The 26,941-nt window shown below is 56.8% G+C and overlaps 1 protein-coding gene across 4 annotated transcripts in view; it reads right to left on the bottom strand.

The window, feature by feature from the left end:
- ABLIM2 (actin binding LIM protein family member 2) overlaps positions 1 to 26,941 on the bottom strand; it is a 151,932-nt gene that overhangs the window by 10,276 nt on the left and 114,715 nt on the right. Inside the window, exons 15-20 of one of the 4 annotated variants that reach the window (XM_079920549.1) lie at positions 23,619 to 23,671; positions 22,974 to 23,115; positions 12,043 to 12,104; positions 6,488 to 6,542; positions 5,121 to 5,128; positions 4,845 to 4,925 (exon numbers count right to left, since the gene is read on the bottom strand). In XM_079920549.1, coding sequence (XP_079776675.1) covers positions 4,845 to 4,925; positions 5,121 to 5,128; positions 6,488 to 6,542; positions 12,043 to 12,104; positions 22,974 to 23,115; positions 23,619 to 23,671 — 401 coding nt within the window. Of the gene's footprint in view, positions 1 to 4,844; positions 4,926 to 5,120; positions 5,129 to 6,487; positions 6,543 to 9,550; positions 9,943 to 11,728; positions 12,105 to 21,668; positions 22,816 to 22,973; positions 23,116 to 23,618; positions 23,672 to 26,941 lie in introns of those variants that run through there. The other 3 variants (XM_079920548.1, XM_079920547.1, XM_079920546.1) reach the window with 3 other exon arrangements.

Here is a 26,941-nt window from a genome sequence, read left to right as displayed (position 1 = left end):
GCAAGAGGCTGATGCACGAGCCCAATGGCCAGTCTTTCGGCAAATGTCGGGCAGCCCGGCAGAGGTTTGCAGGAGTGGCCTCAGGTAAGAGGACACTTGAGTCTGCCCGGGGCAGGCAAGGCTCTTCCCCCTCAGAGTGGAAGCTCCTGGCACAGCCAAACGCAGGAAGGATCTGAGACCCTCCAAGGCATGAGGTCCTTGGGTGCCAGGGGTAGGCGTTGGGACCCAGACCCCCCAGGACAGAAAGTGCTGGATCTCAGGGATGGTGTGAAACTGGCCCCAGACGGGTCTCCCCGGGAAGCCCGAACCTGGCTCTGCGCACTGGGATCACACGATTCATCCGACCGCCTTCCATGTGACAGCGCTTCCAGAGCAGCGGAGGACGGCCACCCTCCTTCCAAACACCTCCATGAGTCACCAACCTTTACTGAGCACCTACTGTGGGCTTCCAGGGGCCGACATGGCACCTTCCTCGCTGTCAGGCTGAGCATCCTGTATTCCCTTGTCTGTGCCTCACAGGCCAGAGCGACAAACACCATCAGAACCAGGGTTCGTCCTGCCGCACCGCGTGACCACCACTTACCCAGCACCCCATCCCGACAGCCCGGAGTCACGCCAGGCGTGTCTCCTCCCCTCCCACCTTGACCTCCCAAATCGGGCCTGAATCTACCCGCTTCTCACCTCCGCACTGCCACCACCCTCTCCAAGATGCCATCATTTCTTGCCCGGATAACCCAACCGCCTCCAAAACGGTTTCCCTGCAACCACACGGCCAATTCAGGCTTCGCGGTGCAGCCTCGGGCACTGTTTTACTTACGTAATCAGGTCTTCCTGCAACTTAAAAGCCTTGCCTTTCCTAGAAACCAAACTGCTTATGTGGCTCAGGGCCCTACGAGGCCTGGCCCCTCCTGCCCATCACCCACTCAAGCACAGCTAGTTCCTTCTCAAACAGCCTATGATGCCTCTGCCCCAGGGCCTTTGCACCTGCTGTGGGCTCTTCCCGGAATTCTCTTCCTACCTGCCATGACTAACCGTAGGTGCACACGCGCGCGCGCGCACACACACACAAGCAGGCACACTTACTGCACCCAATTAACTTTTACCCCCTTTTAAATGCTCACAGGCCCACCCTCCTCTCCTTTAGAGCCCTTACCTTGGTGTGTAACTTCACACACTCATTTGGGTCATCAGTTGATTGACGTCTACCTCCCACCAAGCTGAGTCTACGGGCAGAGCTCATGCTGGTTTCTGCTCATCGTGTGTCCCCTAGGGCCCAGCTCAGTGCCTGGCCCGTGTTCACCAAACCAGCGAGACCCGGCCAAGCACTCTGGCGGTAAAGGATGGATAAGAAGCCTTGACCATTCGACGGACAGAGTGGTCCTCCTTCCAGGGACCGACCCTACAGAGGTGTGTGGGAGCCACCAGCTGTCTGCCCACGTCCATCTTCTCCCCTTGCTGAGCACACAGCAGACCTGCAGCTTTGCCATGTGACCGAGCCCCAGCCAACGGCCTGTCACTCCACAGCCTGGCCCCTGGGACCCTCCCCGGTGTGGAACTGAAGCTGAGCAGGACACTGTGCAGTTCCCGGGCATGGAAGCCTTTCTGTGCCCCCCGTTTCTTGTTTGTAGGGAACAGACTCCAGTCACCACGACCTTCCCTGAGTTCCAAAGGGAAGATTCGAACAGTTGCTAATCAGGGAAGGGACGGGATGCAGAAACAAGGGAAGATTGGCCAAGAAACGCTAGTGCAGCCTTGGGGCAGGTCCTGGCTCCACCTCGAGGGATACACAGAACAATATATTCTGCGCTCTTTATAGAACTAGAACCCCAATAAATGGAAGATGTCAGTATTCTTCATTCCAGAAAAGACCACCTGAGGCCAGATTAAAGGAGTGCAGGCCCTGCACACACCCTAATCTTATCAGCAACCCCCCCCCCCCCAACCATTGCTAGAAAACTCATCAAATCCACCCAGGTTGGGACATACAGTTTTCGGCCTCAGAACGGGATGTGGGACCACCACGCAGCCAACGAAAAGGACGGGCAGATCCCCAAGAAATGGCACGGAAAAATGTTCACATAACATTTAAGAGAGAAAAAGCAGATGTCAAACTGCATAAACAGTACGAGGCTACTTATCCAAAAGAGAATTCAGTTATCTCTGGGTATTTGTGCAAAAAAAGAGATTTCCGGAAGCATGTCTGCCCCGGAGCTAACAGGAGTCTTGACTCGGTAGGGGAATTCCATGTAATGTTTACGTTCTTTGTGTTTTTCTGGACTTTTACAAGAGTTATGAATTGTTTTTATATTAAAAATAAAGCTCTCTCCCCTGAAATAAAAACATCGGTGTCCCTTTCTCTCCTGCTGGGAGGTAGCCCCTCGTGAGCCCCTCCTGGCTCACACCCCAGCTCCAAACCCCGAAGGCTGTGGGACACGCCGTTTGTGAGAAGCTTCCAATTTGCCTCCCGGCTTGCCTGAGATCAGGAAGAGAATGATTACAGAGAGACGCACCCTTGGGTGTGTTCTTGGAGATTTGGGTGATTAAACCCATTACCCCCGTCCTCCAAGGTTTTTTTTTTAAAAAAGGGAAACATTTACACGTATTAACCACTTGATGTTTTGCACCTTCTCTCTGTACTGTAGGAAAACAAGGGTTGGGGTATGGGAGTTGGTTAAAGCGAACCCCAGACCCAAGAGGGAAGTAGCAAGTTCCAAGGGGCGGGTGGCCCCGCGGCTGCTGCTGCGTCAGGAGCTGAGCGGACCCCCCCACCCCGCCCCACGGTGGGAGCCAGGAGCCCTCAGGGCACCCACGCTTAAGGAACAAACAAGCAGGACAGCGGGATCTCTTCAGGCGGCTCCTGACTGAGTCACCCAGCAGCGACACCCTCCTGCTTTACGGCAGTGGGACAAGACCACACCCTCAACAAGGGCTCACCTTCAGCAGGAGCCAGAGTGTGTCCCCTGCAGAGGCAGCGAGGATTGCCGCGGGGGAGGCCCCGGAAGAGGCTGCCTAGGACCTCGTCTTCCAGATCACAGGGAAGGCACCCCTTAAGCTTGACTCGGGGCCTGCTCTGTGCATTCCTGCTCTCGGAGCACCTCCACGTGCTCTCCCTGCCCCCCACTCACACCCCAGCTTCCTAGCCGGTCCCGCTGCCCCGCCCCCAGCCCCGGGAATGACCCGCACACCTCCTAACAGGTCAGAACATTCCAGTCGTCCTTCCTCTTCTACGGGGTGAGGTCCAAATGTCCTGCTAAGTGGCCAGCCTCCTGAGAAGAGGCCCTGGGGTCATTCGGCTCTGCGGTCCTCTGCTGGCAAGATGCTGCCCACACCCTGGGGACGCCAAGACTCAGCGGGTGGGCTGCACTGCCTGACCACGGCATCCACGGGCTTGCTGGCTCTGCTGGCTCCCCTCCCCGGCCTCAGCTCCCCACCTCCCTGCAGCTAAGCCCTTGCTGCTGCTGTGAGCCCAGCATCAGCCTCCCTGTCTCCAGGTCCCAGGTCTCAGAGCCCCTCTAGGAGCCCCCGCACCCCGAGTCTCTTCCCTGCAGACGCTGAGCCCGGGGGAGGGGAGGTGAACATCTGTCCATCAGTCAGGCCAACACACACAGAGGAAACATTCAAGAGATGGAGGGAGGGAATCTGGGTCTGGAGACATGATTAAGCCCCACCCGAAGGGACCCATCAGTCGTCAGTCGTAGGAGCTGGCAACTCCCTTTCAGCTTAAACCACTTGGGGCCAAGTTCCTACTATTGCAACAGAGAAGACAAAATGGACACACCCCCCCCCCCCGACTGCTGCAGCCACACCAGCGTCCCTGTCCCCTCCTCGCCACCACTACCCCATACCCTGGGGGAGGGGCTTTATGTGACCTCTTGTGGGTACAGCCACCCACCCAGTGCATATCAATACCCTCACCCTAAAGGGCGGAGATCAGGGCTCCACCTGAGACGGCGTTTCTTTACAGATCTGCCTGGTCTCCACTCACCCTAAAGGGCGGAGATCAGGGCTCCAGAGCATCTGTCTGGACCACCTGAGACGGCGTTTCTTTACAGATGATTGGCTCCCACCTGGCAGCCCTCCTGAGCCCCGCCGGGGCACTGCTGGTGCCCCTCAGCCACATCCACGCCCCTACGGCTCCCTCCCAGAAGCCACCTGAGCCCCCGCCCACAGGAGCAGCAGGGCAGCGGCTGGCGCTGGCCGGACACACACTCTGCTTCAGGTGTTCCCAGCCCCGGGGCACAGGTGGGGCAGGTGGCCCTGGGCCTTCAGGAGCCTCCAGACCCCTCACCCCAGTGAAACCTTCCTGACGTGGCTCGGGAGGTGAAGTCCACTGGGGCCATTGATCTCCTCGTGGGAAGACAGTGAGGATGGAGGAAGTACGCGCTCTGGCCACTTGGGCCCATGGCTCGCGGTGGGGCCCGGGCAACAGATGTCTGTGCCCTTCACCTGCGGGTCTTGTAAACATACACTTGTTCCCAGAGCTCAGTATTATTCAAGATCGGGGTGAGTGTGGTCAAACGAGAAGCCATGAATTGGGCCGATTTTCTGAACATCAGCGCTCAGGGAAGAGGCGAATGTTACCCGGTTAAGCACAGTGACGAAGGCTTTCCTGCCCCAAACCGCAAGCAGCTGTGCCCCCCTTTGCACAGCCACCTTTGTTGGGTACATGACCATGTTCTCCGGTCTTTGAAACAACGAGGGACCTGACTCCAAGCCCATCGCCGGGCACTGTGCGGTCGCCACGGGGACCTTGGGGGCGACGAACGTCGACTTTGTGGATGTCAAGGCAGCTGCAGAGACTCGCTCAGCAGACGTGACTCTCCACCCCTGGGGGCCCCTCTCACCTCCAGTCTCGTCCGGTCCACGTCTTTAGGCAGCTTCACGCGGATTCGGTTTGTGACGATGAGGGCGTCATAAGGATAGATCTGCGGGGAGAAGAAAGTCCGGGTTCACCCGGGAAGTAAGCACGTGCGGGGACAGAAGAACCGAGCCCGAGGCCAGCGGAGAGGTACATACTTGCGTCTGCATCTGACACACACACTTCACAGGGAAAGCACAAAAGGAACTTTTAACCTGGGCAGGTGCAGGAGGTCAGCGCGGGAGCGGGCGGCCCCTCTTACCTTGTATTCTGTAAGAGAAAGCAGAGACCACAGGGGCCGGGTTAGAACACGCACGAGCTCGGCCCAAAGGTGGAAGCAGCCCGTCCGGGACCCCCACCCTGTGGTGGGTCGGGCCTCGCGGTCTCCATCCCCGCCCGCGGCATCCTCCGAGCTGCAGGGGGACGGGCTCTGGGATCTCCGGCGGGAAGCCAGAGCAGCAGGCATGGTCGGGAGGCTGCAGGCCAGACTGGGAGCCAGACGCGGCACTGTGTTCTCCCTCAGCCGTGCTGCTGTCTCCCTGGTGGTCCGGGCCTGCCTCGGTTTACCCCCGTGGAGACAGGCAGCCTTGCTGGGGTCGAACCTCCCTGCCTCTTACTGTTTTCCCTTCGTGACCCTTTAGCTCCTCCTTTTCAATACACAGCTCCGCGTGCTAGCTTTTTAAAAAGGTTTTCCTTCCAGACTAAAAGCGGCTTGTTAAAAATTAAAGTCGTACGGATGGGAGGCCTCCGTGAGCACGCAGAACCCACAGGGCAGCATCTCTGGATCTCGGCCACAAGCAAGCCTGTCTCGGGAGGGAGACCCTGGCGAGGGGCTGGGCACCGGGGGGCCGGTCCTTGAATTTCCCCATGTGCCATGCAGGGTCCCGGCCGCCCCGGCTCTGAGCCCGGGGCCCTGGAGGCCACTTAGAGCTCCCTCCACTCCCACATCCAGCGCGAAGCAGCCCAAGAGAGCAGGCTCCGGTCACCCTCGGGTGACAATCATGAGTGAGCATCGCGGGGCCCGGCGGCTCAGAGCTGGCAGAGCCCTTGGGCAGGCGCCTGCCACGTGACCGGGTCTCTCTAGTAACACCAACCTCCCTGCAGGCCACCCTGCTGGTGTGAAGCCCTGGGAGCCACACGGAGAGCAGGGCTGGGGCAGCATCTGACCCGACTTCAGACCCGCGGGCTTTTCACTGCGTCTCTGCCTCCTTTACTGCTATAGAATTTAACAGTAGGTGTGGGCTGGCCTCAGCCCTGGCGTGGGACGGACATTCAAACACAGATCTCTCCCCAGGTGACCCGGAGTGACAAGTAAGTCAGGGTGGGGTTGGCAGTGCTCAAGAGGCGAGCACCCGGGTCAGGCAGTGGAGAAGCCTCTGAGTTAGGAGGCAGGGAGCACCGGAGGGAGGGGAGAGGAGAGGGAACATCGCCGGCAACTTTAGGATGGAGGTAAACCAGTCCTTGACTGGAAGAGGCAGGGACATGACTGCCCCAGGCTCCCCGACGCCACGATGCTCAGAGCCTTCTGCCAGCGGCCCTGGTCGGGGGTGGTTTCAGAACGAAACTCGTGGAGACCTGTTAGCGACCCCTGCCCCAGCCAGAGACCCACGGGGTCCCCGCTTCCTGTACCTCGCGTGCCCCAGCTGGCATCCAGGTCTGCTCCACAAGGGGCCAGATTGGCATTCTGGAAGAGAAAGAGAGAGGGCGGCAGGGGGCAGGTTGCAGGGCGCAGGCTGTCGCCGGGCTCCTGGCGGCCTGGCCGGGGAGGAGGGTCAGCCCACGGTGCTCACTGAGGCCGGGCTCTGGAAGGACCGTGCGGCCGCCCACACTCGTCGGGGTTGCCGGCTTCCCACGCGGCGGGTTTGCTCACATACCTCCCGCCACCTTCAGGCCTGAGCTACCTCTGCCTGTCCAGCCAGCTCCTTCCCGTTGTGATGACAGCTCCAGGGCGCCCGGCCCCTCGGCCCGCAGCTGGCCTGGACCCGGAGGGCGGCTCACTAGGGCTACGGCTCTGCTCCCTCCAGACACACTGTCCCCAGGGACTCAGGTGGCCGGTGTCTGTAAAGTCCCCAGCACAGACCCCTATCGTCGTGAGCACCCCGTACAATCACTGTGGCCTGATGAGGTCCAGGGATGGTATTCGGAGGGGGCATGGACCCGGCCACCTGTCTCAGGTGCCTCCCTCACCTGTCCACGGCACCAGCAGCCAACTCTGCTGTCTGGAATTCTCTTTCCCTCTGCCCACCTGAAAAAGTCATCCTGCAAACCTCGACAGAGGGTTCCTGCCCCACAATGCAGGTGCTGAGGCCCCGCAGGGTCAGTCAGTCCCTCTCCTGTCCGACTGTCTTAGCCCTGCATCCGCTGCCCACGGTGGAGAACAATGTTTTATTTGCGCCCGTATCCCTGGCACCCGGTACAGAGTCTGACACGGGGCCAGGGGTCTTGGCCAGCGCTTCTGGAACTGGGTACAGGGGTTAAATTTCCACGGAGAGAGCTCTGCAGTTAAAGAAGCGATTATATTCCTCACCCTCGGGTTGTATTACAGGGAGAGAGCTTTCAGCACTAATTTACTGCAGGAGGTGATAAGCCAGGAGCTGGTCAGAGTCCTAGCGAGCGCGGGGGCAGGACGAGGCCTCCGAAAGCACCGAGTCCAAGGTCCTTCATCCTGAACAGGGGAAACTGAGGCCCAGAGACGCCGGGACGAGGGCGGCGAGGCGGGTAAGCACCTAAGTGGAGGGTTGGAGCTGGTCTTTACATTGCTGATACTTTGTCCGTCATGGATTTTTTCCATTAATTTGGAGTTTTCAAAACATTGTATTACCTTGTTTACCTTGATAACTGAGTCCTTTGGTAAGTGCCCTGAATGCCTCACCTTAGTCCCAGCACTGGGACCAGAGCCCGGCAGCCCCTCACCTGCCGGGGACTCTCCGTGACCCTGCACCTCCTCCACTTGACTGAATGATTCCCCTTGGGAGTTTTCAAGAGCAATATTTGCAGACATTTTCTCAGGCCACTGACAAGGACCCCCTCCCCCCCCCCCGCCCCCCCGGTTAGGGACGCTCCTGCATAAAGCAAGGCAAACCTGCCTCCCACCTGGCCCGGCTGCGATACGAAAGAGAAATGCCGCCCCCTAGTGCCCGCTGCCCTGCATCACAGGCTGTAATCTCCACGGCCACCGCCACCACCTTGGGCAGTTGGAAACCCACTTCCGGGCAGCAGAACCGGCTTCCTCTGGTCCGCCAGGCTCTGAGACTAGACAGGGGCTCTCAGGAGGGAGGGTGGGGCGTCCCCCGGGTGGAGGCGGGGGGCGGGGTGTCACGGTATCAGTCCAGAGCAGGGAAAGAGCTCTCTACTCCTGGCCTTCTAAATGCCAAGTGGTGATTATTATCACCATTTAATAGCCGAGGCTCAGAGACGTGAAGCAACTTGCCCAAGGTCACACAGCTAATACATGGAACTGTAAAAAATTTAACCCGTGCATTTTACTTTTCAAAAATTATACTGGGATTGATAACGGTGAAAAGGAAATCGTGGCCATCTCACCATTGTTCTTTTCTTGCTAAAGCTCACACTGGAGCGTGCCATTTTACTCACTAGCCACTGAGGTGGAAGTAAGAAGGAGTAGAGACTAGCTTTCATAATAACTATTCGTTTGGGAACTACGCTATAGAACTTAGAAGATTTCACAACTATAATGTTATGTGTCCCGGCAATAACCTTAAGAGGTAAGGATAATTTTCTTAAAGACTAGGAAATAGAGACTCACAGAATTTAAGTAACTTTTGCCCAAACACACACCCAGGAAGTGACAGAGCTGGGATTTGAACTCGGGGCTGCCTGATGACAATGCATGTACTCTTTCCAGCATATCCGACTTTTAAAATTTGTTAAGGTTTTCTTTGTAGTGACATACAGGAACCTTTTCATTCATGTTTTATGGATATGTGAAAACCCGATTCAAAATATACGAATTTTTTTCATATGCCTATTAGATTAAGTTCGCGGTTTGCACTATTAAATTGATCTCCATACTTTTTTTCTCCTTCACTAGATCCATGTCTGATTTCAAGAGTCATGTTCACATGACCTACCATACTTGCGTTTTATCAAGGTCTCTGGCATTGCCACGTTGCTTGGCAAGTTTACATTTATGAATGCCGTTAACTGCTTTATAACTTGTGTCATCACGAGCTAGTGTTCTTTCTTTTTACCACAAATTCTACTAATTCATCTTAACCTTAACCTCTACCTTATCTGACATTAATATTGCCACTCATGCTTTCCTTCTACTTGTGACTTTGGTATCTCTTTCCCATCCTTTGACCTCTAATCCATTAAAAAATAATTTGTGTTCATCTCATGATGATACATGTTTTTCTTCTTTTATTTAAAAAAAAACTAACCTGACAGTTTTTGTCATTTAGTAGGAAAATTCAGTCTGTTCTTAGTTAGCAACAGCGTTTTTCAAAATGGGACTCCTTCCAAGGGGCTACCGTGTGGACCTGTCGGTGACCAGCGGTCAGTCTCTTAATAGCAGACCGGGTGGCACATGTTGGAACCAATGCTGTCTCATCCACAGGAAAGCCTTTAGTAGGTGGCTGTTTCCCTATTTATTCCACAGAGAGGTGTGAATATCTACCATGTGTCAGGCTCTGTGGCGGGCTAGTTATCAGGACGTTTTAACAAGCTTTGGGACATATGGTGCTGGCCCCTTGTGACAAATCCCTTCCAGAACAAGAACCAGGCACATCTCTGCCTCCCCTGACTTACTGACTTCCTTCCTTCCATTTGACAATAAGAGAACTACACAGCCGGTCACGCTCAGGAAGCTCACAGCTAAGCGTCGGTGGGTTTTCCCAGTGTTCTGTGTGTCTCTGATGTAATCTTCTCCTACTGCTTTCTCTTCCTCTCCTTTGGGATTTGGTGTTACTGGGTTTTTGGTCACTCTGCATCTGGGCTTTTACTTTAGGTCACCTGGAATCCTTTCAGAAACAACTTCATCTGACATGGTTGAGCCGTAAAAGACTGGTCCTCAAAGCACCTGGCTTCTCAGCGGAGAAGCAGGCGTACGATTACATTAGAGTCTTAGAAAGAGTGAAGAAAAAAAAATAGAGAACATGAGTTGGGAAAAAAGAATCCCCCGAAAAAGTCAGCAATAACTTTTATCAATCTCCTGGCTATTGTAATGTGAAACGCTAGAAGTCCTCATGTGGTGATGAACCCCATCTTTATCGACTCCCCAGGATGTGCAGAAGGCCTCACTCGCAGGCTTTCTAACACTCTGCTCCCCACCCTGAGGCCAGCAGGGGAAACATTCCCAGAGGGTTCAGCTCTGACTCTGTAAAGCTTAGAATCTGCTCTCTGCTCTAGGAGAGGCCTGAGATGGTGTCCCTGCCAGAGTGTCTGGATCGTCTGTTCCCAGACTCCTTGGGGGTGGAGCCTCCGGAGGCCACGCCTTCCTCACAGGTGCTGGGAGCCATCGACCCACGTCCTTCCAGCCTGGCAACCAAGAAGGGACTCTCCCTAGAGGATGCATAACCCCGCCCCCGATGACGCAAGCCTGGAAGGGCTGACGTTCAGGCTCTTGTCTCCCACATTTTGAGAGAAACCCCAGGACTTGGCCTGGGGGGTGGAACGCCTCGGCATGGACATGGCCCAGTCCGTGACCTCGGCACTCAGGGCCCCGGAGTCAGAGCACAGCCGTGCCGGGTGAACAGAGAACGTTCTGACTGGTGCTGCTGCCCTCGGGACCCTCACGCTGAGCCCAAGGATCTACGTTCCCCGGCGCTGTGGATTCCTGCTTTCTCATGTCCCCTGCATCCGTCTCCTTAGAAGGGAATTCAGAGAAGCATGCTACGTGCCATTCCAGCTCGGCCCATTCTGAATAAACGGGGTGGGGGGGACTGGTTAGTGGGATGGGCGGGGTTCCCTCGAGCAAACCATGCAGAAGCACCTGGGCCCTGGACACACACAGCAGCAGGGCCCACAGACCTCGAGAATGACAGAGAGGCCCGAGGACACCCGCAGCTTCCGTGGTGGCGTCCCTGTTCTTGGATGTGCCCCATGGCCTGGACCCTGGATTTGAGGTCTGCCTGAGGGGTCGCTGTCCCCTGCGTTACACACTTGTTGCTGGGACTGCCCCAGGGCAACACACGGGGACTGAGGTCTGAGTGGCTTCTCTTGGGGGGTGAATGGCCTCGGTTTGTGGACAAACTTCCTCCGACCGGGAAAAGGCTGCCTCAATGGTAGCAAGTCTCCTGGGGCTGCGTGTGTGTGTGTGTGTGTGTGTCTGTGTGTTTGTGTCTGTGTGTGTGTCTGTGTCTGTGTGTCTGTGTGTGTCTCTGTGTGTCTGTGTGTTTGTGTCTGTGTGTGTGTCTGTGTGTGTGTCTGTGTGTGTCTGTGTGTGTGTGTGTGTGTGTCTGTGTGTGTGTCTGTGTGTGTTGTGTGTGTCTGTGTGTGTGAGTGTGTGTGTGTCGGGGGGTTGGCGGGGCGTCTGGTGTCATCACGCCCACTCCGCCTGAGGGGTCCTCACTGGAGACCTAGCAAAGCTGTGGGGAGAGGGACAAACACGAGGGCCCAGCTGCGGGGGACAAGTCAGGCACCACGCTGTGTGGGCTCACGTTGTCATGTCCCCGGATTCAGACAGCTGGGAAGGGGGCAGTCAAAGCAGCCTTCGGCTGGGAGTGGACAGAGAAAGCCGGCCCCTCGGTGTGGCCCCAGTAACGGTCACAGTGCTAAGGGCATCATCAGTGGTAACCATGGTGATGGTACGAACACTGGGGGCCGCGGAGGAAGGGCGCTCCAGGGAAGGAAGTGGATTCTGGGCCCACATGTCTCACGAAACCCCTCCATCCTTTAAGACCCTTATTAGGCTCCAGGTCACAGGAAAAGGACGGTCAGGAGGGCCTTAAAGAGGGTCTGATTCCTCTGGGTGGCCCCGCTGCCCCTGCCCCCCGACACTGAGGTCTCCCTGGGGGCTGGGGGCTGGGAGCAGAGGGGAGGAGGGGTGTTGCCGGGTGGTGGTCTGGCCCTGGGTAGAGCAGCAGGCAGACATGGGTGGGTGAGCAGGGTCCCCAGGGCCCGTCCTCCTGGCCGTGTGGTCACCAAGCTGTGGGAGCCGCCCTAGCTCACAGTGGCCGTTAGTACCCATGTGCTGGGGAGGGCGTGCGGGGCCGAGTACCTACCCGGTGGTCCAAGCCATTCTTGCCATGTCCTGGGACAGGGTCAGACTTGGAATAGGGGAACCCTGAAACAGACACAGCACAGCTGTCACGCATGCAGCCAGGTCGGCGGGGCTGCGCAGGTGACATGGGACGGCCCTGAAAATCCCACTGCCTCATTCGCGACCTCTATCCCCAGGGCACTGACTGAGGATGAAGCCAGGAAGTGGGGGACGTCCCGGAGCCCGCCCATGACACCAGGAACGTCACGGAGCCCGTCCCGGCCTGGCAGGCACCTGCATCCTCTGGAAGCCTCTATCACCGGGCCAAGCTCCTCACCTGGCTGACCAGGAGAGCGGGGGGCAGAGGGAGGAAGGGGCCCCCATGCAGGGTAGGGCTGTGCTAACCTGTGCCAGAGGCGGCCAGCGGAGGCCCAGCACCACCAGAGGTGGCCTGCAGACTATTTTTTCAAAACCCTTGAGCTGTTTGCAGTTGGCGGATTTCACATTAAAATCCTAATTTCTAGCTTCTCAAAGGGCCAGTCTGAGACACTGGGCCCTGGATTCCCTGTGGGAATCCCACACCTGGTCTCCCTCCATTGACCACATCCCTGGCTGCTCTGGGGGGGCCTAGGGCTTTGAGACCTCCCCAGTGAACCGCTTCAATGCCACGTCTGGAGAGAGCAGAGCGGAAACTCCTGGCTCAGAAGTCCGTGTGGGATGTGCCCCAGAAGGGAGGCCAAGGGGCACAGCCTGGGCCCCCTGGAGGGGCAGGGGACCTCCACCATCCTTAGAAGCACCCTTAGGAGGCCTTTCCCGGCTGCCTGAACTGTCTTTCCATAGCCTGTGGGCCCGTAAAAAGCAGGGCCCATGTCTGCTGCATCTGGGGGTCCCTGTCCCCCACAGCTCAGGCAATAGCACTGGCTCCTGGGAGCCACCGGGCTGCCCGAGGGCTCAGAGGGGACGGCGGTCCCATCCCTCTGTGTTCACGAGGCTGTAAACCGGAGGACTGAGCCTCCAAAGGCGAGACGGGCGCCGTGCCCAGAACTGCCTGTCCGTCCACCCACCCGCCCACTCCAGGAAGGCCCACTTCTGAACACAGGATGCTGGTCGATCCAGGTGCCTGTCTTGTGGGGTGGAGGGTCAGAGAAGACATTCTGTACAGGTCACACCGTAGGAAAGGCCTCAGCTGGGGACCTGCCTCGGGGACTTGTTTGTCCCAGGGTAGTCAGGGTTAGGAAGGGCCTTTCACGACATCAAGGGCAGGGTTCTCAAGCTGGTTTTAGCCAAGGAGCCCTCTCGTCACAGGAAATCGATGTGAAAACTCCGATACATGAAACAGGAGAGCGGAGCTGGAGGGAGAGAAGCGGGGCCAGACGCTCGGGCATCCCTCGCCCCTCCTGGCTGCCCTGGGCTCCGCCAGGTAAGTGACCTAGCCAGCTCCTCCCATTTCACAGAAGGGGAACTGAGGCCCGGGGACACAGAGGGACCTGCCCAAGGTCATCCAGCCCTGGGACACAAGACAAGGGCCTCCTGACTTACAGTCCTGAGGTCCCTCCAGGACACACCTGCTTCCCAATTTACACCCAGAGCCAGGCACACTTGGGCATGTGAGGCTGTCGGGCTGAGGATCTAAGGGACCCTCAGCTGAGACCCAGGAGCTCCTGGTCAGTCGGGGATGCCAGCGTCGTCTTCTCAAAGTGGCGTCTCCAATAATAAGCTCACCAGCCACGCCTGGGAGCTTGCGACAAAGGCAAATTCTCAGGACCCACCCCAGACCTACAGACTCAGAATTCTGGGGCTGAGGTCCAGCGGTCTGTGACTTCCAAGCCCTCCAGGGCATTTTGATACACACTAAGGCTTGGAAACCCTTAGGGCCCCGAGAACAACTATGCCCTCACCTCCAGCCTTACCTGCTCTAAACCAGCGGTTCTCTACCCAGATGCACTGCAATTACCTAGCCAGCTTCTAAAATCCCCTGTGCTCAGGCTGCCGGCCTCTGGTCTCACAGTAGGTGTAGAGACCTTACTTCCACTCAGGCCACTCCATCTTCCTCACTCATCAACTATGACTGTCTTCGCTCTTTCTTCTACCAGCCTTGAGTTTCCATATCGGATGGTGTAACAATTTTTGCTTCGATCATCAATGATTTAAGAAACTCATCACAAGAAGGACAGTCTGTTATACTGATCCCTAATTTTAACCTGTTTTGATGTTCTTCCTTTCTGAATTTCCGAGCTCTCTTATCACTTCCTTTCTGTTTGGAGAACTGCCTTGTGCCAAGTACGTCTGCGAGTGAAAACTTGTCTGAGTTTTCCTTTGTCTGAGAATGTCTCCATTTTCCATTCATTCCTGAAGGATATTTCCATCCGAGATAGAATTCACGTCCACAGCAAACGTCTTTCTGCACATTATATATGTGCCATCTTCCTCTGGCCGCCACGGTTTCTGGGCAGAAGTTGGCTGTCATTTGCGTTGGTGTCCCCGGTAGGGAGTATAATATGTCTTTTCTCTCAGGCTGTTTTCAGTATTATTTTTTTCTGTCTTTAGTTTTTGTAAGTTTAATTATGGTGTGTTTTGGTGTGGATTTCTTTGAGCTTATTCTACTTGGGGTTCACTCAGTTTCTCGAGCGTGTGAAGTTTATGGCTTTTGCCAAATTTGTTAAGTTTTCAGGCATTATTTCTTTGAATATTTTTTCAGACCCATTCTCTTCTTTCTGGGACTCCAGTGATACAAGTGTTGTCTGACAGGTCTCTGAGGCTCTGTCCATTCTTTTCTGCTATTTTCTCTCTGCTGTTTAAGTTGGATAATTTCTGTAGTTCTATCTTCAAGTTCACTGATTCTCTCCTCTGACAAATCCCGCTGTTCTGTTATTGAACCCATCCAGTGAATTTTTGAATCTTGGTTATTTTATTTTTCTTTCCCATAATTTCCATTGGATTCTTTTTTTATAACTTGTATTTCTTCTGTGAGATTTTCTTTTTTTCTTTTTCATTTGTTTCAAGAGTATTTGCAATTGTTTGTTGAAGCAGTTTTGCGATGACTGCCTTAAAAATCCTTCTCAGGATAATTCCAATATCTGATTCTTTTCCATGTTAGGATGTGTTGATTGCCTTTTCACATTCAAATAGTTATCTTCACGGTTCTTGGTGTGAGGAGTGATTTTCCACTGCATCCTGGACATTCGGATGTTAGGTTGGGAGACCTGGATCCTAGCTAAGTTTTCCATGTCAGCAGGCTGTCCCTGTGCTTAAGTTTAACATGTGGGGCATGGCTTATTATGGGCTGTGAGTCCAAAGTCAGTTTAGTTAAAGTGCTCTTCTGGTCTGCTGCGTCCACCTGGTGTTTCTGGTAGCAGGCTGGGGTGACAGGTGCTTCCCCGGTTGCCCCGTACCCCGAGGTGGGGGTGGGAGACACCAGCCATGGGTGGAGAGTGTTTCCCTGGGCTTATTCTCTAGGCTGCTGGGTGCCAGTGGGCCTTCTGCTGGGTACCAGGGAGGGCAGTCATCTACTTGGTCACCTTGTCCACTGCATGGGAGGTGAGAGACACTGGTCCCGCATATTTCCTCAAGTTCTCAGTTCTCTGGCCAGTCCACCTTCCTCTCTCTACCCTCCAGGGTTCTGTGATTGTCTACTGCCCTATTGTTCTTGGGCCTTTCAGTTGTACTGAGTGGGAAAGAGCAGGGAGAGATCACATCCCTGGGATGCTATCAAGACCCATTAGAACTGGTTTCTCTTGGGATGGGACCAGCCATCAGTAGATTTCCAAGGTCCCAGGATCCCACAGGCAGCCGTGATTGAGAACCACCCATTTAAAAGGTCCCCTCACGTACTCATAGATTTTCTTGACCGTCAACAAGCCAAGGCATTACACATGAGCCCATTTTATGTTTCAGGAAGCTGAGGCCTAGTGAAATTAAGTGACCTGTATAATATCAAATTGTTACTCATGAAGAGGATGAGACAATCTCCCAGGACCCTAGCTTCGGGAACCAGTAACCTTATCTGCTCAGCAGCTCTGCCCTGGTGAGGGTTTGCAGGCGTGGGAGTCTTCTAGGGACCTGCCTGGCCTGTGGCATGGGCTGGCCTTAAGAGTGTGTGCTGTGTGTATATTGGAGAGAGAGAGAAGGCACACAGGGAGAAGGCAGGTGTGCCGGACCTGGACAGGTGGCAGCTGGGTACTCGTGACCCCGAGTTGTATCAGGCCCTGTAACCACTGGACACCTGCCCACGCCCCATGTCCAAGCTCAGCCTAACTAGGCTCCCCGTCACCTCCTCCCAGAAGCCCACCCGTGGCAACCTTGCCCTCAGCGTTCTGCTGGGATTGATCTTGGGTGTCCTTGGGTCTGTCCGTCTTCTGGGCTGGCTTGTCAGAGGTTAGAGGAGCCACTGGACGGATGGGCAAGGAGAGGCCCCTTGCAGGTGGATGACTGTTCCAGGGGCAGCCTCAGGCACATGGCTCATCAGAGCATCCAGGGTGCTTTGTGGACGACGGTCAGGAAGCCACTGCCCTGGGCAGATCTTCGTCAGTTTCACCGGCATGGTGAACGGTTTCCAGTTCACTGATGTGCGAACGTGTAAGCTTGCAGCTGCGTGGCCCTGTGCAGGTTCGGGTCCCCTCTCTGAGTCTCGGCATCCCCGTCTGAGGAAGGAGGGGCTGGGACCCCCTTCAGCCCCTAGGAACATGAACAGGAGGCCCCTTGGGCCGTCTGAGCTTCAGGCTTCAGAAGTAAGCGAGAGGGGTCCACTCACCATGGCTGGCTTGTGGATCTGACCAGCTCTGTGTGACACCCCGGGGCTCAGCCCACAGGATGCCCACGTTTGAGCCCCAAAGCCCGGGTGCCGCCTGCCAGGAGGACTGGAACATCCCCACTTTTATAGACGAGGCGATTCCAAACTCAGAGAAGTTTGCTCTCGTACCCAAGGTCACATAGCAAGTGAGAGGCGAGGATTCAACCCAGCGGGATCGCACCCGCATCTAGCCATCTCTGCTGACCCCTCACGTGATCTCATGCACTCTGTCGCTCCCCCCCAGCCCCCACCATGCTGGGGCCCACGAAGGAGGGAAGACCTGGGCACCCGCCGCCCCGTGGGCACTCACTGGGGGGCTGCTGTGGGCACAGGGGGAGGCACGGGGGGCCCAATCTGGACCCTGCTCCCCAGGAGCTAACAGTCCTCAGGGGAGAAAAGGACACACAGGGTCATAGATAAGGTGCTCCCGGTGGGGGTCGGGGGAGGGGAGACAGAGCTCCCAGGTGGGTGGGAACACCTCAAGACCTGGGCAGAGTTGTGTGTAGGGGGACAGAGGAGGCCCTGAGAGCTGTGACCTGGGACGTGGGCTCCTTACCCCGGACGCCTGAGGGTCTCAGGCACTGCCTGCACCCCTGCCCACAAATCTGAGGCCACACCCTGTCCAGTTCCCCAGCTGGGGGCAAGCTTGCCCATCACGGGGGGCACAGGGACCTTTGCTAAAAGCGAAGAGTCCCAGCCAGCCCCCAGGGAACGGCAGAGGGCTCTGTCCTGGTGCCCCCCTCTCGCACCTGGAGGTGGCTTCTCCTGGGCCGAGGTCCCCTCCCTGACATCTGGAACCCTCACTGCTCTTGCTGGGGCCGAACGTGAGCAGGGGGTACTCTGTCCCTCCAGCTGGAGGCCGGGCGGGCCATGCCCTCCCCAGCAGGCTCTGCCCCAGGGGAGTCCCAGCCAGCTGCTGGATGCCGGGTGCCGGACGCAAGCCCTCCAGCTCCCTCGGGCCTCTCCCTCTCAGCCTTCCCCCGCCCCCTCCGCTGGCCCAGGCTCTCTCCATCCCTGGGCCTCCCCCTGCCCACACTTTCTCCATCTTCCCGCTGCGTCTGACGGAGATGGGAAACAGGGCCCAAGGACTGGGGAGTGAGGTAGGCGCTGAGCAGGAGAGTCACAGTTTCTTTGGGCCTCGGACCCTTCTGAGAAGTAACACAGCTCAGGAAACCACCTGGAGCAGGGCCTGGGTCTCAGGTTACCCACCCCCACGTCCCCGGGCCCATCCGGGAGCCCAGGACCCCTGTGACTCTGCCTACAGCCCAGAATCCTCTCCTGAGCGCCCAGCCCATCCGTCCATGGCCCGGCAGCTCCGTCTGGGCATCTCGGCCTCCCGACTCAATGTGAAGAACCCACCTTGCTCCTGCCCAGCTGTGAACAGAGATGCCTCCACCCACCTGCACCAGGACGCCCCGGCCACTCCTGATTCCGCACCCCCCGCCCCGCCCCTCCCCGACTGCTTGCACCAGTCCTGCTGTTTAGACTGTTCAGGGGGGCCTCCCCATGGCTTATCTGGACACCCCAGCCCCTTGAGCCCCGGCCCAGCAGCCTCCAGTCTATCCTCTGCAAAGCTGCCCGTCCGTGTCTGAACACATAAAACACATCACCTCATCTTCTGCTCACGGCCCTGCCGCACCGACCCTGGGCCCCAGCAGACAGAGAAGAAAATTCCCAGCATCACGCACAGACCAGCTATTTCTGGCTGTCCTCTCCTGCCTCCCCACTGGCTTCCTGTTTCCCAAACTGCTGCTCAGAACACCCCAGGACACCCCCAAAAGACTACCTCCCCCAGAACCCTCCCCCAGCCTGGATGACGGCAATTCCCCTCCTGCCCGGACAGTCCGGCTGAAACCTCAGTCAGAGGCGGCCAGGGCTCTGCTGAGAACCCCTAGGTCTGTCCTCCACTCCGAGGCCAGGCCAAGCCCTCCCAAGGCCCATAGAGCCCTCTGTGACCCTGTGCATCCCAGGCTCCAGCCCTCCCGCAGAGCCCAGCAGCCAGGCTTCACCTGTGTGAGGAGGGCTCACTCCCACGCCTACCCCTTCAAGCCTGCAGCCCTCAAGCCTGCTCACTCAGCATCTCCCTTCCCCGAGCCATCGGCAGCGCCTGGCCCCCCGACCTGCACGCGCCATGGGCCTTACTTTCTGACGTGCTTTTTGTCTGTGTCCCCGCCTCCTCTGGACCATCAGCTCCCGGGGCTGGGGTGCTGTCCGTTTGGCCTCTGCTCCGGCCCCAGGACCTGTTCGGCGGTCACACCCTGTCTCTGGGCCTTCTCTTGCTTGTCCAAAAATGAGGGCCAGGACTGAGGTCCCGTCAGGGTGATGCTCGTGGATCCTGCCCCTGGGGTCCTCAGGTCCCAGTGCCCAGACTGAGGATGGCCAACCCCCCAAAATTCTCATGGGGTTGGCAGACAGCGAATCAGGTCTCTCTCTCTTTCAGCCGTGGACTAAGAAATGTGAGAATGATTTTTTCTTGCCTGGAAGCTCCAGAGGACTTAACAGGGGGTGAGGAAAGCCACTTCTGGCCAGGCCTCAAACCCGCTTTCCTCCTGCCAGCAGGGAAGGAAAAGTGGAACAGAGGTGCTGTCTCCCGAGCTTCACACTGGTGGGCACTGGGGGTGGGTGACCCAGGAAGCAATCTCGGATCCCAGCCCCAGACCAGGCCCGGACTGGGTGGGCAGCAGGCGAAGACAAGGGGACGGGACTCCACGGGGACAGACATGCAGAGGGTGACGTAAAACGGCAAAACCACAGGCCGGGTGGGCGTGCAGTGGTCCCCACGGGACCAGCCATCTGCACTGCCTTCGTCTCCAATGTGGGGCTTCCCTCACCCCGACCTCCAAGCCCACCCTAACTCCCCTCACGTGCTGGGATTTGAGGAAGGGCCTTATTCCCTTTGGCAGGGTGGGGTCCTTTCCACGGGTCACTGAGCCCTCAGGGAAGGGTCTCCAGCTGGCCTGGGGCTTTGTCTTACTTCAGCACACCTGTGACCACCTGGAGGGGATGTGGGGAACCTCAGAAGGGAGGACAGGACGTGAAGGGTTAGGAAGGTGGGACGCAGAGGAGCAGCAGGCCGGCCCACAGGGTCTAGACCAGGGGAGGGGGGCCCACACCCCCTCGTGTTCTGCTGGGGCAGTGAATCCCATCCTGTAAGGCTCAAGACGCTCTTCTTGTAACAGAAAATCAATACCATCCCTTTCCTGTGCAGAAATCAGATTCCTCAATAATATAACCTACTACATGCATAGTCCAGATAATGCCCTAAGTGTAGCATAAAGGAAAACAAGCTGTCTGTCATACAGTGTGTATTTCAATGACACCTCCTTCGGAGGGGCTGTCAGTGCTGGCTGAGAACCACTGCCATAGCAGAGAGGGACGTCACACTGGTTTGTCAGTTGTCTGCTTCCCTGGGGAACAGGCACTGGGCCATATTCACCACCTCCTCTCCGCTGCCTAGCACTGTGTTCAGCACATAGTAGGTGCTCAGTTAATGTCTGGTGAAGGGGTGGATGAATGACTGAATGATGAACTCAGTCTCAGGTGAGATGTGCTGATGGTGTCATGAGTGGGATGAAGTTGTGCGTGGCCCCGGAGAGCCCACGGAGGACCCCAGGCAGGCGGCGGCAGGGTGCGTGTGCACTTGCTCTCAACGGCGTCTTTGCCTGTCCCAGCTCCCTGCACGCGTCTCTGGGTCAGGGGCTGCTCTTGTCTTCTCGGTCTCCCCCTCGGTGCCCTACACAGCGTCTGGCACAGAGTGGGTGCTCAATAAATACCCGTTGAATTTAATGCATCTCAATTCAACAAACATTTATTGAGCGCCCACTGTGTTGAGTGTCACAATCCTACCCTCCTTGGGGCGCTACAGATGGACGTCCCAGGGGTGCAGGCAGGCGTGCCTTGCCACATGCAAACACTTTGTTCAATAACGGTTGTTTGCAAACGAAACTGGTGTGGATGGACTCACAGTTGGGGGCTACATGGTGAGATTGGAAGGAACCCGAGAAAAGAAGGCGGATACCCCTCTCTTCTCAGTTTAAGAGTGTGCTCATCCCGTCCAAATGTCTCAAGAGGCCGGCAGATAGCAAGGCACGCCTGACCTAGGCACGACCAGCAGCCTGGGTCCTCGCTGCTATTTCCATGCACATTGGGAAACAAGGCGATGTCACCAGGACAGAAATAAAGGCACAATTGCAATTGTTAGACACAGTGGGTTTTCCATTCGGAGGAATTGACGTCAGAACATGTGTAGAAAGCGAAGGGATGACAGAACCATTGTCATGGTCATCGTGAGCCTGCATCCCTGAAGGAGGAGGACACACACACACACACACACACACACACACACACACGCAGGTTGTTTGTACTTTGCAGGGTTCGCCCCAGTTAGAACACGAATTCTAGCATAGGCTTTCCAATTCCTGCCGGCCGGGCGCACCTGGATGGGAGGCGGTCCATTCCCATCCGCGGCTACACCTGCAGCTTGTGATCGGAACACGGCAGCAAGGAACGGGGCTGACAAACAGACCTTGAAGGTGTGTGACTGGCCAAAACACTGGCACAGCCTCCGGGTCTCGCAGGGCCTACCGCCTGGGGGACGCCTGGGACGACCGCAGGGCGCCCCGTCCAGCACGTGCAGACGAGGAAGCAGTGCACAGAGGTGAGGAAACACGAACGGGTCAGCGCGGCACAGGGAGGTCCCCACGGGGCGGCCCGTCTCCTGCCCAGGCTTCTCCCCAGATGGTGTCCCCACCTCCCTAAGCCCCAAGCCACAGGCAGACCGGAAGGTAAGTGGGACTCCCTGGGGACAGCAGCTGCCCCCCTGAGGAGAGACAGCACGGGGAGCTGCAGATGCAGGCCCACCCACCTCCCAGCAAGGGAAGGACTGAAGCTAGAAAAGACCACCCTGAGGACCCCAGATAGTCCTTTCCTGGGTGCTCTCGAGTCCCGGGGCTAACGCTTTGGTGTCCTCTGGGGGACTCTCCGGTGTGACCTTCCAACGGGGATGTCAGCCCTGTGCTCCGGCTCTGGGTCCCATTTAGAGAGCAGAGGCCCAGGCGGACGGGGCCCGGGGCACACAGACATCTGCTTACAGAGATCACACACAAAACGACACACGCTTTCTCTGTTTAGGCGTCTTCTTTAACCAGTGATCACCTCCACGCTTCTCACCCTCTTCCCACGTCGGAACACACGCACTTTCATTTGTGAGATGGTTTACAGTCACGAGAATGGTGGTGATGACGATGAGCACCTACTACGGGCCCGGCCAAGTGCTGGCTGCACACGTGCCCCCTCCTCCGGGTCTCTAACGACCCCGCCGGGCACACAGGTGAAAATGGGGCCCAGCGAGTGGTGAGCCACCATTTGAACTCAGGTCTGTCTTACGGCAAAGCCAGTGTCTCTCCCTGGCTTTCTCACGTCCACAACCATCCCCTCCTGGCCTCTGCTTCCAAGCTAAGCCTCCAGCTTCTCCACAGAAACCCACCCACAGCTGCTGAGACCCAAAGACTCTGCCCACCGTCTACCGCGGGCATCAGACGACAGCTTGCTGTCGTTTCCGCCTGGAATTTACAGCCTCTGGACGTGAAGAACGTTATATGGGGAGTTTGGCCCGGCATCTGAAGGTCACGCCTACTGCAGCTTCACGACCCCCCGGATCAGGCAGACGGGGTCTTTGTCTCCTGCACTCCCTGAGGATCTGCAGTCCCAGCTCCCGGCCCCTCGCCCAAGATGAGCACAGGAGACACGATAATGCCGTTCTCGGCTCCGAGTCTGGACTCGCCCCCCTGGACCATGCTCCTGTCCACTCCGGAGGGAGCCGGGCCCCTCAACTTCCAGCCTGGCAGCCTGCAAGCCCTTTTCCCAAAGGAGCCCAGGAGGCTGAGTTGGCCTTCTGCCCTCTTGCCGGCTCTGGAGAGTTCCGGGAGACGCTGGCTTGGCCCTTGGGCAGCGGACTGGCTGAATCAGGGTGTCACCAAGGGAAGCCGGCACACGGCTACTGGTCTGCTTCCTACCGGGCTCGCCATTCTGTCTGTGGGTTTGCTCTCGTAGTTTTTAATGAGCAAGGCTTAGATCTGGGGGGGACTGGCTCGAGGTCGTGGGCCCCTTTTCTGTAAGGACTTTCATGCCACACTGACAGCTCCTTGCTCAAAAGAACCACTCACGTGAGTAAATGTTGTCCCCTGGCATCGTTTGGAGAGGACCTCTATCAGTCCCGCTACTGTGGGCCAAAGACTGGCTGTCTAGGTCTGGAGAGTTGGTCCTAGTGTCTCCGTCCCCCTTGAGAAGCAGCCAGTTGGTCTTCTGCTGAGAAAAAAAACAGAAGTGAATTTTGAGGTCACCTGCAGTGGCATCGCCCCACTTTACAGAGGAGGAAACGGAGGCTCAGGGAGGTCAGGGCCCACATGGCTTCACGAGGGGACAGCAGGGTAAGCCGGACTTGGGCTCTTTCCACACACACCTATCTTCCTTAAAGACAAGCAAAGGGGGTCGTACCCCTTGAGCCAGGGTGGGCGGGCAAACTCAGCCCATGGGCCAAACCCTAACATGTGCATTTTGATTTGTTTTCCTTTCCTGTCAGACATCTCCTTGGTTCTAGACCATGACCAGGTTACACAGCATAGAATGAGGACTTTGGTAGTAGACGTGCTAGTTCTAACTGTAAGGGGGCTGGTGGCATCATCACCTCTTAGATTTGGTCCCCGTTCCATGTGGCCCTGCCTAATCCCTAAGGAGCACAGCCTAAGGGGAGGAGCCCGAGGCTTGAAGCTGGAAAAGTCCCCACAGAAGCAGGTCTGCCCCTGCATTACCTTCCTGTTATCCGCGTCGAAACTTCCGTCCTCCCCATCTGATCGCCGCCCGGCTGGAAGGGAAAAATCAATCTGTCAGGGCAGCGCACCACAGATTCTGGGTTTCCATGTGTCAGTTCCCACTTCACAGTCATGCTCAAAGATGGAAAATAATCAAAGAAAAGTCGCCAGCACTCGTACTTTTAAGGGCTGAGGAACCAGCCCAGCTGGCGAAGGTCCCCGCAGGAATGTGGCCTGGGGAGTGCCTGGGGCCTCGCACAGGATGCGCTAAATCGAGAGCAGATGTGTGAAGTGATGCCTCATTGACGTTCCAGCCAACCACCCTGCGGCCACTCGGCATTTCGAAGAACATACTTTCTATCTTCCAAGTTCAAAGGCACAGAAGGGCCCGGCGATCCAGCCCCTACTGGGTCAGACTCAGCTGGGTGCGTCACAGACGTTACTGCTCATCCCCACCTGACCCATTTCACAGATCAGAGGACTGAGGCTCAGAGGCGCCTTTCTCAAGATCATGGATCAGCGGGGGGCAGAGGCTGGCATTTGAACCCAGGCCGCCTGACTCTAAGTCCTTCCTCTGTCTGCCCCACCTCACTGCTCGCAAAACACAAAAAGGTGAGTGAGCTGTGCCGCTGGGAGAATTCCACGCAGAGCAGTAGAGAGGGTACAACAGACAACCAGAGGTATGCTCTATGGAACAGAGCAAGCAAACGTCTGTTATTCAGCAGACTATCTAGAGCTGCGTCAAGAGGTGTCTGTGCCTCCACCTGCCTGTTTGGGGATGGGGGCTCGTCACCCAGCCGGGCTGACATTATCTCCAAGCAAGCATGATGAGTAAATCACACGAGGGCAGGTTGACGGTTCTCAGCATCCAGTTCGGTAAAGACCCACCCTGTGCCTCCCAAGCTAAACCACTGACCCCCATGCAAGGAACGATGAAAGGAAAGACCCCAGGGTCCTTCGCCACCTGCCACGGAGACCGAGGCCATAGTAAGGACATGCCAAGGGTGGGCTCCTTACCTGCAGCCTGCGGAGGGCTCGGACCTTCTAGCCTTTTGGAGCACCCTGCCTTGTGCACCACCAAGGACAAGACTGACATCAGGCCCGAGAGCTTGGAAATTGGGGATTGGGCTACAGGACCTTGACGAGATAAGGCCACAAGTGAAGATGGTTCTGGATACACGGACATTTCATTACTCCCGACGGCCACCTGCTTCTCTGTCTCCCAGGAGAGACAGTGGTTTTCAACGTGAAGATAAAAACCCTGCCGGGTCTACTTGCAGAGGCAAAGTGATGACAAGCCTGCGTGCGGGGCACCGTGCAGGAGGGGCAGGGAGCAGGGGGCTCAGAGGGACGCATGCCCGTCAGTGTAGGCTCTCCTGTTTCCTGGACAACGGCTGTCGCCAGGCAGCGGAGCCTTGAGCGTCTGACCATACATCGGCCGGGACTCTTGGCGGCGGCGCTGTCGCCCCAGGGACATCGGGCCGGCGGCTACCTGGAGCTCTAAGACCACTGCCCTTGTCCAGCCCAGAGAAGGCCTCCAGGGCCAGGTCTGCTGGTACAAGTAAGCTAGCTGGATCCTTGAACAGCCCACAGAGGCCCCCGAATGGACAGCCACACTTGGGGTAATTTGCAAATGCAAAAACAATTAAGTGGCTCCCACCAAAAGGCTTTTGGGAATGTTGAGATCCCAGGAGTTCAGATCACAGCGTCCCTCCTGGGTCCGAGGACTTTCCATAGCCTCGGGGAGCACATTGGGCCAGACAAACTCTGCCTGTAGAGCTACCTCAGGGCTTAAAGAAGGGCCCCACCTCCAAAAAGGGGGATATCCCACCAAGATTTAGCCAGTTTTCTCTGCCAACGCCACCAGCTCCACGAGGTGTGCACAAGCTAACCAGACTCAAACCAAGGGCTTTCCGGAGCCCCAGTCTCTGCCAGTCCGCAAAACACCCAACGGATTCTCTCGAGAAATGGAGCACGGCTAGGAAAACAGAGGAACCCGGAGCTCTGTGTTATTTTCGGGCTGCTTCCTTAACAGCTCTGAGCCTCAGTTTCCTGATCTGTAAAATGGGCAAATGACGCCCCCCCCCCTCCAATTTACGAGGATCGCACGAGATAACACGCAGGTGCTGTCACATGATGGGGAGCTCAGCTTACACGTTTGGAATATTAGGAATAAAACGAGAGGCTAACCGGGCCGCTAATTTGTAACATGCCGTTTCAGAGTCTCGGGAAAAGACAGATCAATTCAGGACAAGCAGAGAAGTCGAGTTGCGTGTGTCTTTCCTATCACACAAGGCAGCTCCTTCCGAGCCCTGGGAAGTATTTCCCAGTGAGCACCCTTTTGGGAAAGGCTGACGGCCGACTCCCTGCGTCCCTTGGGACCTTTAGAGGGAGCGTCCCAATGAGAGGGGGAGGTCTCTAATTTTCTTTCTGGATACAGGGCCATTCCCTTTCCTCCCATCCCCAAACCAAAAGGAGACTCGACCCCACTACAAAGGAATCCCAGAGACACAGGAGATGTGATTAATTCCCGTCTTAAACCAGGCGCCAAAGGAAGAGCTGAGAGTACAGGCTACACGGGTCGCCTCTACCGTCTGGCGTGGGTGGGCAGCTCTGGGAGGTGGGAGCGAGCCCCCAACCGTCTGCAGGTGTGGGAGGCGGTGAGACGCCACCCCTGCTTCTTGGGCCTGCGTCTCCGCACACACTGCCATCTGACGGCTCCCGTGTGCTTACCAAGGAAACAAAACGTCTGTCCCTGCAGCTGGACAGTCAGCTTCCTGGGAAATTTGGGGGAGACATTACTTTTTCCTCTTGAATTCATTTTAAACAGTCTAAAAACTGGGTCAGCTTCACTCCATTGAGAGGAAAGTCCCTGCTCTGTGCCAAGCATCACGGGGCTTCATGCAGAGCCCCTCGAAGCCAGAACTCCGTTCTTCAGAGCGAAAGACAGAGCTGGCAGGGGAGCGGCTGCGGCTGGAATCCTGTCTGCCTCCCAAAGAATCCTGGGTTCAACACTGTGATTGATTCAGGACCGTTCGAAAGACACCCAAAATGTCCCCATAGCAGCTGGACCTGTAGCCGGTGGTGGGAGGTCCCCCGCACCCCACCTCCCAGCCCGTCCAATGCCTTCCGCTGGTCCTGAAGCATCTCTGCCCGACGGCATGTGGTTCTTCCTTCCCTTCCTTCTTCCCCTTCCTTCTTATTTCCCATTCAGTTCTTTTGCTTCCTTTCTTCTCTTTCTTATTCTTTTTTGAAGCCATTAAATTGTAACCAAGTAGAATTGGAACTGAGGTAGTCTAAGAAAACACTATTGGTCTCTAATG

The sequence above is a fragment of the Stenella coeruleoalba genome, assembly GCF_951394435.1.
Source record: "Stenella coeruleoalba genome assembly, chromosome: 4".
In the NCBI taxonomy this organism is placed as follows: Eukaryota; Metazoa; Chordata; class Mammalia; order Artiodactyla; family Delphinidae; genus Stenella; species Stenella coeruleoalba.
Note: the sequence above shows the minus strand (reverse complement) of the source record. Positions and strands in the feature narration are given on the sequence as shown.